This window comes from Peromyscus californicus, unplaced genomic scaffold (genome assembly GCF_007827085.1).
Source record: "Peromyscus californicus insignis strain IS unplaced genomic scaffold, ASM782708v3 Scaffold_8__1_contigs__length_139910024, whole genome shotgun sequence".
NCBI classification, from domain to species: Eukaryota; Metazoa; Chordata; class Mammalia; order Rodentia; family Cricetidae; genus Peromyscus; species Peromyscus californicus.
This window is the reverse complement of record NW_026294606.1, coordinates 93581624-93592933: the sequence shown is the minus strand read 5'-3', so window position 1 is coordinate 93592933 and position 11310 is coordinate 93581624. Positions and strand designations below refer to the sequence as shown.

The 11310-nt window shown below is 47.7% G+C and overlaps 1 protein-coding gene across 3 annotated transcripts in view; it reads left to right on the top strand.

Moving 5' to 3' along the window:
- Positions 1-203: 203 nt before the first annotated feature.
- Gan (gigaxonin) overlaps positions 204-11310 on the top strand; it is a 49554-nt gene continuing 38447 nt past the window's right edge. The window contains exon 1 of one of the 3 annotated variants that reach the window (XM_052728311.1): positions 204-484. In XM_052728311.1, the coding sequence (XP_052584271.1) occupies positions 318-484 (167 nt within the window). In that variant the 5' untranslated portion in view covers positions 204-317. The remainder of the gene's footprint in view (positions 485-11310) is intronic. The other 2 variants (XM_052728312.1, XM_052728313.1) reach the window with 2 other exon arrangements.

Sequence of the window (11310 nt, the reverse complement as noted above, 5' to 3'; positions counted from 1 at the left end):
GAACCCAGTCCGAACTCTAGCCCCCGCGGGGTGCGCCCGCGGCTCAGAGCCCAGCCCCGGAGGAAGGAGGCTTCTGATTGGCTGCTGCGAGGTAGGGCGGGACGTGGGGGGGCGTCGCGGAGAGATGATGCAATGTCGCGGGGCCTTAAAGGCGCCGACCGCACGCGCCGCCGATGGCGCAGGCGCGTTCTTGGGCTTCCAGCTCTGACTCCAGAGCTACACTGAGTCCGAGCAGGCGGACGCGCGGAGTGGACGGCGGGGACGCGCGCGGGATTCGGGCGGGCGGGCCGGGTGGCTGCGGAGGAGCGGGAGGCGCGATGGCCGAGGGCAGCGCTGTGTCCGACCCTCAGCACGCTGCGCGCCTGCTGCGGGCGCTCAGCTCGTTCCGGGAGGAGGCGCGCTTCTGCGACGCTCACCTGGTCCTCGACGGCGAGGAGATCCCGGTGCAGAAGAACATCCTGGCGGCGGCCAGCCCGTACATCAGGTGAGCGGGCACCGCCGCCCATCGCCTCCGCATTCCTCCCTTCCTCTGGCCTGGCCGCTCGCGGCTCCCGTGGCTCCGCCGCCGCGCCCCTCGGGCCCCCATGGGCCTCTCCCGGAGGCCCCCTCCCCATCAAGATCGCCCTGGCCCCGGAGCCCCGGGAGGTCAGCAGAAGCCCCAAACACGGTATATAGGCGGTCCTGGGACCCGCACCCGCGAGCAGGGCGGGGCTGCTCCGGGAAGAGCCGTTCCTTCGCCCCGACAGGCCCCGCCCGGCCAGCCGAGCCCCGCAGAAGTTTACCTCCGAGTCACGGCACAGTGGACCGGGCCTGGTTTTGCGCGGGGAAGCCAAACAAACACCCGCGGTGTAGGCAGAAGGATCACTCTGTAAGATCTCGGTGGGACATTCCCACCCCCCACCCCCAAGCCCAACTGTCAATTTGCCACTCCATTGTTACAAACAGGTTAAACTGTTGCGAATCTGAAAAGACCAACCGTCATTCTTTGGATACAGTTGGGGTCGAGGACCCAGAGATTGTAGAGGGCACCGTAAAACTTCAGCGACACAAACCTTAGCCCAGTTTACCAGGTTAATGAAAAGGTTCAGACCCAGCTTAAAGCATCGGGTCAGAATTTGCAAGGAAGCTGCTGTCGTTTCTTTAGCAACTTTCCTTCAGGCAAACTGGGTTGCTCTTTTAATATCGCGGGGTGGGGGTGGGGGGCTAAAAGCTGGAGAAAGTGCCCAGTAAGCTGGTTAAATATAGACTAATGGTAGACAATGTCACTAGAATTGGCAAGTCAGAAAAAGGAAAATTATGCCATTCTGAGAGCTCTGTCCCAGCAGAACTCGACACATAACGCTATACTTTAATCTTTGTTTTTGGAGACGTTCGAACTCAGAAGCAGTCCAAGTGCCCTTGAAACTTCTGGCTTCTATCCTAGCCTTGCCTTGTAACATTGTGCTCTTTGTGGACTGGGGGGTCAGATGTCTTTGCTAATATGAAATTTAGATCACCAGTATGACAGCTCATAGCTGGCAGTTCATAGGTTAGGGCAATCAATCAAATTGGATCTGCAAGCCAGACCTTTCCCGTATCCAGAGTAGTCCCTGTTTGGGAAATGCTTAGGAAAACTACAGTGGATTCCGTACTGTAAACCCTTAAATGGCACCTGCCTCTTAAAGTTGCACATCCTGAAACACTTGCTGTCTCCATCTTTCTTCATGGCACTTACTACTGTAATAGAACCTGTATTTTGCTCATCTTGGTGTATCTTTCTCGACCACAATGTAAACTCAGGCCAAGGATTTTTCTTTTGATTCTTGCTGGGCCCTTCACAGAGGGAATAGTGCCTGGTGCCAGGGTAAATTTATGGAATGAATGATCACCTTCCTTTCGTTGGACATCAGAGATTTGGCTTTGTTATATTTCCATGTTAGCTGGTTGACTAGGGCTCTGGGCTAGGTGTTTGGAGATTTGCTTCATGTTTCAAATCTTTCCTACCTAGCTGTGAGTTGTTGGGGATGACTTAGTCTTGGCTCCAGCTCACTAATATGACAAATGAGGGGCACAGTGTATTTTTGTGTCATTTAATCTCTGAAGCACCTACAAAGAAATGAGTTTCAGACATACTACGGCTCCACACAAATTTGTCCACTGGTTAGGAAAGATCTGTGGTTCATGTCTGTCTGTCTGTCACTTTCCAAATAAAGGATAGATCTCCTGTCTGTCACTTTCCAAGTAAAAAAATAGCATCTCAGAGGATGTTAGCAACTTGTATGTCAAGGTTACTGGTACTTAGTGGTTGACTAGGATTTGAATCTAAGTTGATGGTGCATAGTCTCCTGTTCCTACTGCTCCAAATGACAGCATGGCCTGTATTTGGATGTACTTTGGATAAAATCAAGATTGATGGTTTTTAATATGTTATCACTTGTTTGTCAAGCATGGTCATAGACTGACCTATTTTGATTTTCATCTTCAATTATTTTTTGCAATTGGTTAACATTTATGTTAATATTATGTAAATGTCATGTCTATATATATTGCATAATTATGTATATGCAATATTAACATTTTTATCAATAAGTCAAATTTTTAAAAATATAAATAAATAAATTGAATTTTCTCTATTGACAGATTGTGTTAAGTTTGACTACTGAAATGCTAGAAGATTCTTGTATTTTTAGATTATCAATTTCAAGTGTATTTCAAAGTATCTAAATTACTACTTAAAACACAGCTTATTTTTTATTTATTTTAGAATATTTGGATAATTTCATACTTATGCAATGTGTCTTGATCTTTTATTTTAATAATTTCTAGAGTTATTTATTTTTATTTTATATGTATGGGTATTTTGCCTGCATGTATGTCTATGTACCATATGTGTGAAGTGCCTGCAGAGGCCAAGGAAGGCATCGAATCCTCTAGAACTGGAGTTATAGATGGTTGTGAGCTGCCTTATGGACCCTATGTTCTCAGGAAGAGCAGCCAGTGCTCATAACTACTGAGCCATCTCTCCAGCTCTCAAGTTTCATAACTTTTGACACCAATGCTATTGGACTTTGATAATGTAGCTTTGTCAAAATGGCACTTTAGAGACTACATTGAAACAAAATGAATATAAGCATTTATATTCCAGCAGGCTGTTTTCCCAGTCCCATCCCTGACTGGCATTTACTTATAGCTTGTTGGGAAAACTAGACCTCAGTGCAACCAATAGCCCTAGAAAATGACAAGCCTGCACTCATGGACATAATGCTCCTCCATCTTTTCTTCCTCAGCAACTCTGACTCCCCCAAGGAATGGCCCCTTGGGCTTATAGGAAATATCTTTGGAATACTGTGGAGTTTGCCTTGCTTCCTGTCTGGGGCTCTTCTGAATCCAGCCCAGTGCCGTTGATCTGATGGGAAGCTTGCCCTTCCCTTTTGAGCTGTTCTTGGGGATGATGCAGGTGACAGGAATTTGGAAATGACTCTTTCTGTGCTTGTGGAGTGACATTAAAGTGGCTGTGTCCACGTTCCTGGCCCTGTGTGCACTTTCCAGAATCTGCACATTTCTGGGGACCTGTTATACTGTTTAGCATTCAGTCCTGGATAGCACAGAGTTTCCCATGATTTTGTTTAAATCCTTTGGTGAGTCAGCTAGCGATGGAAACGTTTGTTTGCTTTCTAGTTGGTCTAGGGAGGGTGGAATGAGAAGTCTGGCCATGTGAACTTTTTTAGGATATGGTTTCTTTATCTGTGAGGTGAAGTTGACTGTGCCACACAAGGCCAAAGTCCATGTAATATTGCAACCATGTGGCTCTTTTGCTTTGCTTTACGTGTGTGTGTGTGTGTGTGTGTGTGTGTGTGTGTGTGTGTGTGTGTGTGTGTGTGTGGAGGGGGGGGTTGTCTCTTTCCAGTCTTGTATATGTCGTTATGCGTACATTGATGCTGAAATGTCCCTTCCCTTGCCCTGCAGGACTTGGTGTTCTGTATGAATGCAGCCAGGAGCGTTGTATTGCAAGGAGCATTTGTTTCATATTGTTAACTTGGGTACATTCCAGGCCTAATTATTGACAATCCTGTTTTGCCATTTAGATCTAAGATTTGACTTATAGGTGGTGTGGAGGAAAATACTGAAGGAAGTTAACTTGAGCTCTATAGGAGAGCCAAGTTTCATAGTAGCATAGAAATTGTCCACATCCATTTTAGGGATGTCTGAAAGTTTAATGTCACTAGGATCCAAGTGCTATCCCTAGTGTTGTTCACTATATACAGACAGAGCAGCTTGTTAGTTCCCAAAGCCCTGTTTTTAATTCACTTACACTAATAACTAAGTAACCTTTAATCTGTCTTTGTTTCCTTGATGCTGAAGCTGAGCCACCCAGGCAGCCACACCCACTAAGGTCCTTGCTGTGAACCACAGACATTGCAGAGCAATGCTCTCTGCACAGTCTTTTGATTTCTTTGATATTTTCATCTTTTCCCTGCACTTTGAGTTTGTAGCAGCTCCTGAATGATCGCCAGGGTTCTGAGGAACCAGGCTTGCCTGCTGCATTTCTTAGGATTCTTCCAGTAGGCTGGGTTCTGAGGCTCTGTCTGAGTCTGCACCACTCTGGAAGGCTCATGGTACCCCACCCATCTTTTGTCAGGATCTTATAGTGGTGGGAAATCAATTGAGCCTTTGTCTTTTAATGGATCTAGGTCTTGTTAGTTTTTAATCTGCCTACTCTAAGGCTTTCCTAACAACTGCTTGGAAGAGTAAGTCTGTCCTGAAGCTCTTAGAGTGAAGTGTTCCACAGTGCACAGCTGGGAAAGGTACTTGTCACCCAGCCTGGTAACTTGAGTTTGGTCCCTGGGACCCACACGTGGAAGAAGGAGAGAAACAACTCCTAAAAGCTGGCCTCTGATCTCAGCACAGATGCTCTGATACATGAACAACAGCATGCACACACATAGATAAATGAACAGATGTGATTTAAAAATTTTTAGTGCTCTTTGTTCATCTTAATTGGTTAAACCCCATTTATATGTGAGTTTTTCAAAGGAAATAGTATAGCTGTGAGCCCCTTCGGATCCCCTCCAGAGCATCCTGGTCTCCACGGCAGTAAGCACTTGTGAACTGGTGCTGTCTGTAGGGTTCATCCCTTGTTTGTGTTCAATGGTGATTGTCACAGTTGTAGTTACGAAGGCCCTGATTAGAGCGGAAGGTTTCAAATGCAGAAATAAATCAATACGATTCTCATTAGACTGTGGCTGGGACGTAGAGGGAAGTGTTGTTGTCCAGTGTGGGGTACTGTTTAGTCTAGTGACACAGCTCAGCTGGAGTTGGTGCTGTCTGTCCGATTGATCTGTCCTCTGTTGCCCCGACTCTTTTGACCTTTATTTATAGTTTGGATTTTCCCATCAGTCTCCTTGTCATTCTTACCGTAACTCTCATTTTATAGTTGAGATTCAAGTCAAGTACTTTTCCACATAGGAACTCTGAGGCCTTAGGAGTCAGAACCACATCACCTATTATGTGAAGTGTTAATCACTTCTTCTCATGCTGTCAAAGAGGGACCTGCAACCTCTTTATAATCCATAAAGAAAATATAATTAAGACAAATGAGGAGGCATTTGGTTCCAGTAGCAGGCAGCAAGTCTCAGAGAGCTGCCGCATCCTTCCAGAGGAGAAAGGCTATCATTTTGTGTACTGAAGCTATAATATAAATGAATAATTTGCAAGTTAGGATTCTGGGTTAAGGGCGGAGATGTGGGGGCGTAGGGTGTGACAAATGGCAACTCTGGTTACAGCTGTGAACTTAAGTGCTTCCCATGGCTTCTTTGCCTCCTAAGCCACAGAAGCCAGCAGAAGGAAGGGGATGATGGAAGGCTCAGGTGGAGGTGGCAAGCCTGTCTTCACAGAGGAGAAGGCTGCGCATCCTCCAGCAGTGCCCTTGACCTCCTGCTTGCAGAACAGAGTTGGGCTGTCTTCCAAAGCCCTTACTGCAAAAACGACTAATGGGCTGATGTTTGCCACTCCCGTCTCCCATGGGAGTCAGTGACAGAAGTCCCAGGTTGTCACAAAGTGACTGTGGGAAATATAGACTGAAAAATCTGAACTTCTAAAGCCTGACCCCTGACCTCATGTCTATGGGTCAGAGTTAAACGTAGACACAATAAAAATAATATAAAATTACATGAATTTTGTTGTTAGTCTTAGGTTCCATCCACAAAATAAAAACAATATAAAATTACATGAACTTTGTTGCTAGTCTTGGGTCCTATCCCCAAGATATGTCATGTGTATGAAAATTCAAAAATCTGGAAGTTTTCCTTTTCTCAACTGTTTGACTGAGGGAAATTCAGGCTGTATTCCTCACTTCTTACTCTCCATTTTCCACCATAGGAAAAAAGTCATTTGTTTTCTCTGATTAGAGTTGTTAGGAAAAGAATACGTAGGTGAAGTGAGATTTTGGCCCAGTGAATGTGGTGTTGTATAAACAGATAGAGCTTTCATGAAAAAGAAAGAAAAAGAAGGAAGGAAATGAAGGAGCAAGCCCCAAAGGGTGGGAGGTGGTGCAGTGGGTCAGAGTGTTTGCTGTGCCAGCCTGAGGACCTAGCCTCCCATTCCCAGCACCCACATAAAACGTGGGTGTGGCAGCACATGTTTGTGACCCAGTGCTGGAGCTAGGGGAAGAAGGTGGATGATGCTCTAGACTGGCTGACGAGCCATTCTAGCTGAAATGGTGAACTCGGGCTCAGTGTAAGGTACTCTCTTAAAAAGCAAGATGATGACTAAGAGAAGATACCTAGAGCCAGAGGAAGGCACCTGGAGTGGAACTCTGCCCTTCACAGACCTCTCCGCACCACAGCAGTGCACACAACATGAACACACACTGAATAAAACAGCTTTGCCTGGGCAGTATGCATCCTAAGTGGAAGATGGATAGACTGGCTTTAAAATATCTGCTGAATTAAGAAGCACTGAGGGGCGCCATCTTTTATTTTCCCTTTTGGAGTCTGCATGATGATGAAGGCAGACACTCCACGGTGCCATTTTGTTCCTAGTTGTGCCTGGTTCTCTACCAAGAAGCACTTCTCTGTCTTTAGGAACAACTTGAAGGAGAATTCAGCACTAACAAACTGATACATCGTGAAACCTGGTTTTTCTAGTCACATTTGCATTCATCATGCCCAGCTGCCTGTATCTCTGAAGAATTGAATATAGTCTGTACTTTGGGCTCAAGGTCCTCCCAGACTTCTGTCATTTGAATTGTTTATGTTGGCCAGTCTCTGCACTGGACTCTAACCTTCAGGACATGAGGTTGGGTGTGCCTCTTCTGACCTGTGGAGAGTGACAGGTGAGGTCAGAAGTTTGATGGTGGGGTTTCAAACAGCAGTGAGAATCCTGAGAGAGTGCCTGATACTTGTGTCTGTCTGCCCTGTCCTTCGACGGCAGCAGGAACCCCTGGCTCCCCACCTAGGCTTCTGTCTCTTAGTAAAGGGAACATTGCTGTACTCTAGTTTTTCCTACAGGGAGCTGATACAGGACTGCTTTGTTGTCGTTTTTAAAGATTTATTTGTGTGTGTGTGTGTGTGTGTGTGTGTGTGTGTGTGTGTGTGTGTGTGTGTGCAGCAGCAGCGTTAGAGCCCCTGGAGCTGGGTTACAGGTGGTTGTGAGCCACCCAGCTTGGTATTGCTAACTCAGAACTGCCTCTGGAAGAGCAACTGGCATTCTTGACTGCTGAGCCATCTTTACAGTCCCTGCTTATTTGTCTTGAGGTGGGATCTCAGATCTGTAGCCCAGAGTAGCCCACATTTAGGCTTCTTTGGCCCCATCTCCCATGTGTCAGGATCACAGGTACGTAACTACACCCTCCTGGTGTGGATTCTTTGACCTAGAGCAGCAGCTTCCAGAGTTAGGCTTTGGTGGGTGGCTCATCATTGTGCTCTCCTGCCTGCCTTCTCAACAGCTACTGTCTTGGTTGGGCAGAGAGATACCAACTCTGTCTCCTACATAAACCTTACAACCCATGTTATTGGCATGGACATGTCAACCACTGTCTCCTCCTGCAGTGGGGCCCAGGGCAAGAAGTCAGCTGCTTCCTTCTGTCTCCTTGGGGTGAAAAGAGGGGCTGGGGACAGTGTTCACCACCGTCACAGTCAGGACATTCTTCAGAAAGGTCATCATTGCCTTTACACATGTGCTGATAGGGCTGTTCCTGCCAATCTTAGATCACAGTGAGGGAGTGAGCATTGTCTAAAGTTGCTGAAATGTCCTGTGTACTGTTTATCTGGTATGTTCATGGGAAAGGGCCTTGTGGTATCCAAGTCAGTTGTTCAGGGAACTGTACCCTGGGCTAGTCATCTATCTGCAGATCTATCTAGAAGGTAATCCCAAGTTGCAGAAGCTGCAGTGTTCTGGTCCTTGCCCTCCTAGGACATACAGGGTCACCCTGCCTGCCATTCGAGTGGATATTCACTGCCCTCCACAAAACAGGGTCAAAGCTAAGGGTACCTGGAAACCTAAGCTGGTTCTTTTTTTCTACCTCCGAGGGGCTATGAAGAAAATAACCTTGTATCTAAAGACTTTAAAATAATTTGGGGCATTCTTTTTTTTTTTTCATACTGTGGTCTAGGAAAAGGCCAGGAGGTCAGGAATGAGGAAGGAAACAATTTTCTGTGGCCGAGGCAGATCTTCTGAAGTCACACCTAAACACTGACCCGGGGTCCGCCGTATAACGGAATCATCTATGGAGACGCCTGCCTGGGGTGCTGTAACAGGCCTGCTCGCCGTTTCTTTTGTGTTTATATGCAGCACTGCCCTGAGCCAGGCAGGCAGCGGTCCAGCATCTGTGGAGTCTATATTGAGAAGCCACAATGCCGGAGTCCGGTAATTGCAGAGAGGAAGGGAGTGGGTGCTGTGGGGACTGCTGCAAGGAGCATGTTCTGTTGGGAGTGCTTCTGGAGACGATCTGAGGGAAGACTCATCTAAGCAGAAGCGCAGGGGCAGGTGCTGGGGATGGAACCAGCGATCAGGACAGGGTGGCTTCAGAGCAGAGCAGAGGGCCACACATGGCTTGGTCCTGAATGCACACTGTGTCACACTGCTAGATCAAGTTATACCTTCCCTGTATTGGCAGGTAGCAGACTAGAGGGAGGGACAAAAGAACACACTCATGGCATCACTCAGTTCGTGCTAGAGCTGAAGTCTTGTTGAAGGGTTGTGAGTGGCACTGGCAGGTTCTTGGAAGGAGAATCTATAGTCTTGTTTTGCACATTTCTTTAAAGGTCACTCTAGACCAGGGTAGAGGAGTCTGGGTGGAAGCAGGAGCCAACTGTGAGGCCACTGTGCTCACTCAGAAGGTAGAAGCCAGCCCTAGAGTAGGGCTGGGCTCTGGAGTTGGAGTGAAGGGGCTGGATTGGTGATATTTGCATTGGGGCTTAGTGGAGAGGGAAAAGGCACCAGGATGGTCCCCCGCCTTACTGACGACTCCCCCTGTGAAAAGTGCTCACATCACTGATGCTAGGGTCGAGTTTACAGGGCCCTCTATAGGGTGGGATCTGCCTGATAGGAAACAAAGACTGTTAAACCACAGAGGGGCTTCTAGCTGCAGGAGGTCTGACAACTGCTCCCTGGGACCACTGGTAAAGGAAGCCATGTGTGAGCAAGGTGTGGAGAGTGGGAGATGGGTCCGTGGGGGTGTTCAGGCAGGATAGCTGTATGGCCATGCAGGATAGAGGTGGTAGACACGTGGCTGGGCCCAGGTAATGTGAGGGGTGCATATGGAGGTGAAGTGTTCTAGAAGGCCAGGTTTCTTTGACTTAGGTCCTTATCCAGTCCTGTTGTTGCAGAGCATCTCCTGGAATGTGGTGGAGAATTGTCTGTTGTGAGGCCTGGCTAGGGGGAGAGTGAAGTTCTCACTCCAGGGCAAGGGGGAGGCCCCAAGTTTGGCTGATGTCAGGGACTGAGGAGAAGTCAGTGCAGGGGTTGGGGAGCTAAACCTAAAACAAAATGAAAAGAGCAGGAGTTGAGGCTGGTAGATAATAGTGCATCGGAGCCTCGCTCTCATGAGTGCATGGCTCCTGTCCAGATGTGATTGTCTCTGCCTTTCTGGACCTCCTGCTACTTTCAAGCAGGTACGTTCATGTCCATCTTCAAGACCTGCTTCAGATGGCTCATGGGGTGAAGTGCTTGCTGTACAAACACGAGGACCTGAGTTCAGATCCCAGCACCCACCTACAAACAGGAGAAGAGAGCAGACAGTGGACTGGCTGCTTTGAAGGCCCATCATGTTGTATCTCCAGACTAGAGGTGCATGATGAGTTAGAGAGGAGTGACCTGTAAATGCTGATGCTGGGCTTCAGGATGCTGTGTGTACCACCCTATACAGATGAAACATTTGGGGCTGGAGAAATGGCTCAGCCATTAAGAGCACTGACCGTTCTTCCAGAAGACCCGGGTTCGATTCCCAGCACCCACATGGCAGCTCACAACTGTCTGTAAGTCCAAGATCTGACACCCTCACACAGACACACATGCAGGCAAAACACCAGTGCACATACAATAAAAATAGATAAATTAAAAAAAAAAAAAGATGAAACATTTGGCCGAAACATTTCACTCCATGGCGGAGTATATATTAGTGTGGAGGGAAAAGGATGGAGTAGCCGTAGTACCGCAAAGAGTAACCAGTGAGGGAGTCCTGGTGTTGTGCTGTTGCTCGGGTTCGAGAGGCCTGGGAGAAGAGACCAAACTCTATTCAGAAACAGTGGCTGCCAGAGACCGTTGCTCTGGCAGGCCTGGGGACTTGTGGAGAAGCATTCATTCCCTTGACAACACTTTGGAAAGTCATGTGCAGCTTCAAGTTGTTGGGAGACAGTTGGAGCAGCGGGTTATAAATGAAGGAGCTGTCAGAAGTGTGGAAGTGGCCTGGAGCTGGAGCACAGTGCCGCTAAATGGAAGCTGATCCCGGAGCCACCTCCAAGTGTGAGGTGGGAGCTGCTGTTTATTCTGCTCAGACTAGCTCCTTTAAAAAGGAAAAACAGACAGCCCCTTAGAGCTCACGTAGTGCTCTGGTTTGGACTTCTTTGAAAGGATGAATTCTTGGAACTCCTACTGTCCCTTTGTGTTTATTCAGGAGGCTTGCTGTGTTTGAAAAGCCATAAGTCCTCCTCCTCCCCCCCCCCTCCCTCCTCCTCCCCCTCCCCCTCCTCACTGTTCCATTTGGAAAGAAAATGGGAAGGGTTGTGGAGTGTCTGCAGTATTTAGTACCATTTGTTTACTGTAGCAAAGAAGAGCCCAATGAGCTTTTTTTAAATGAGGGAGGGAACGGCCCACATCTCTCCCGACCCCCAC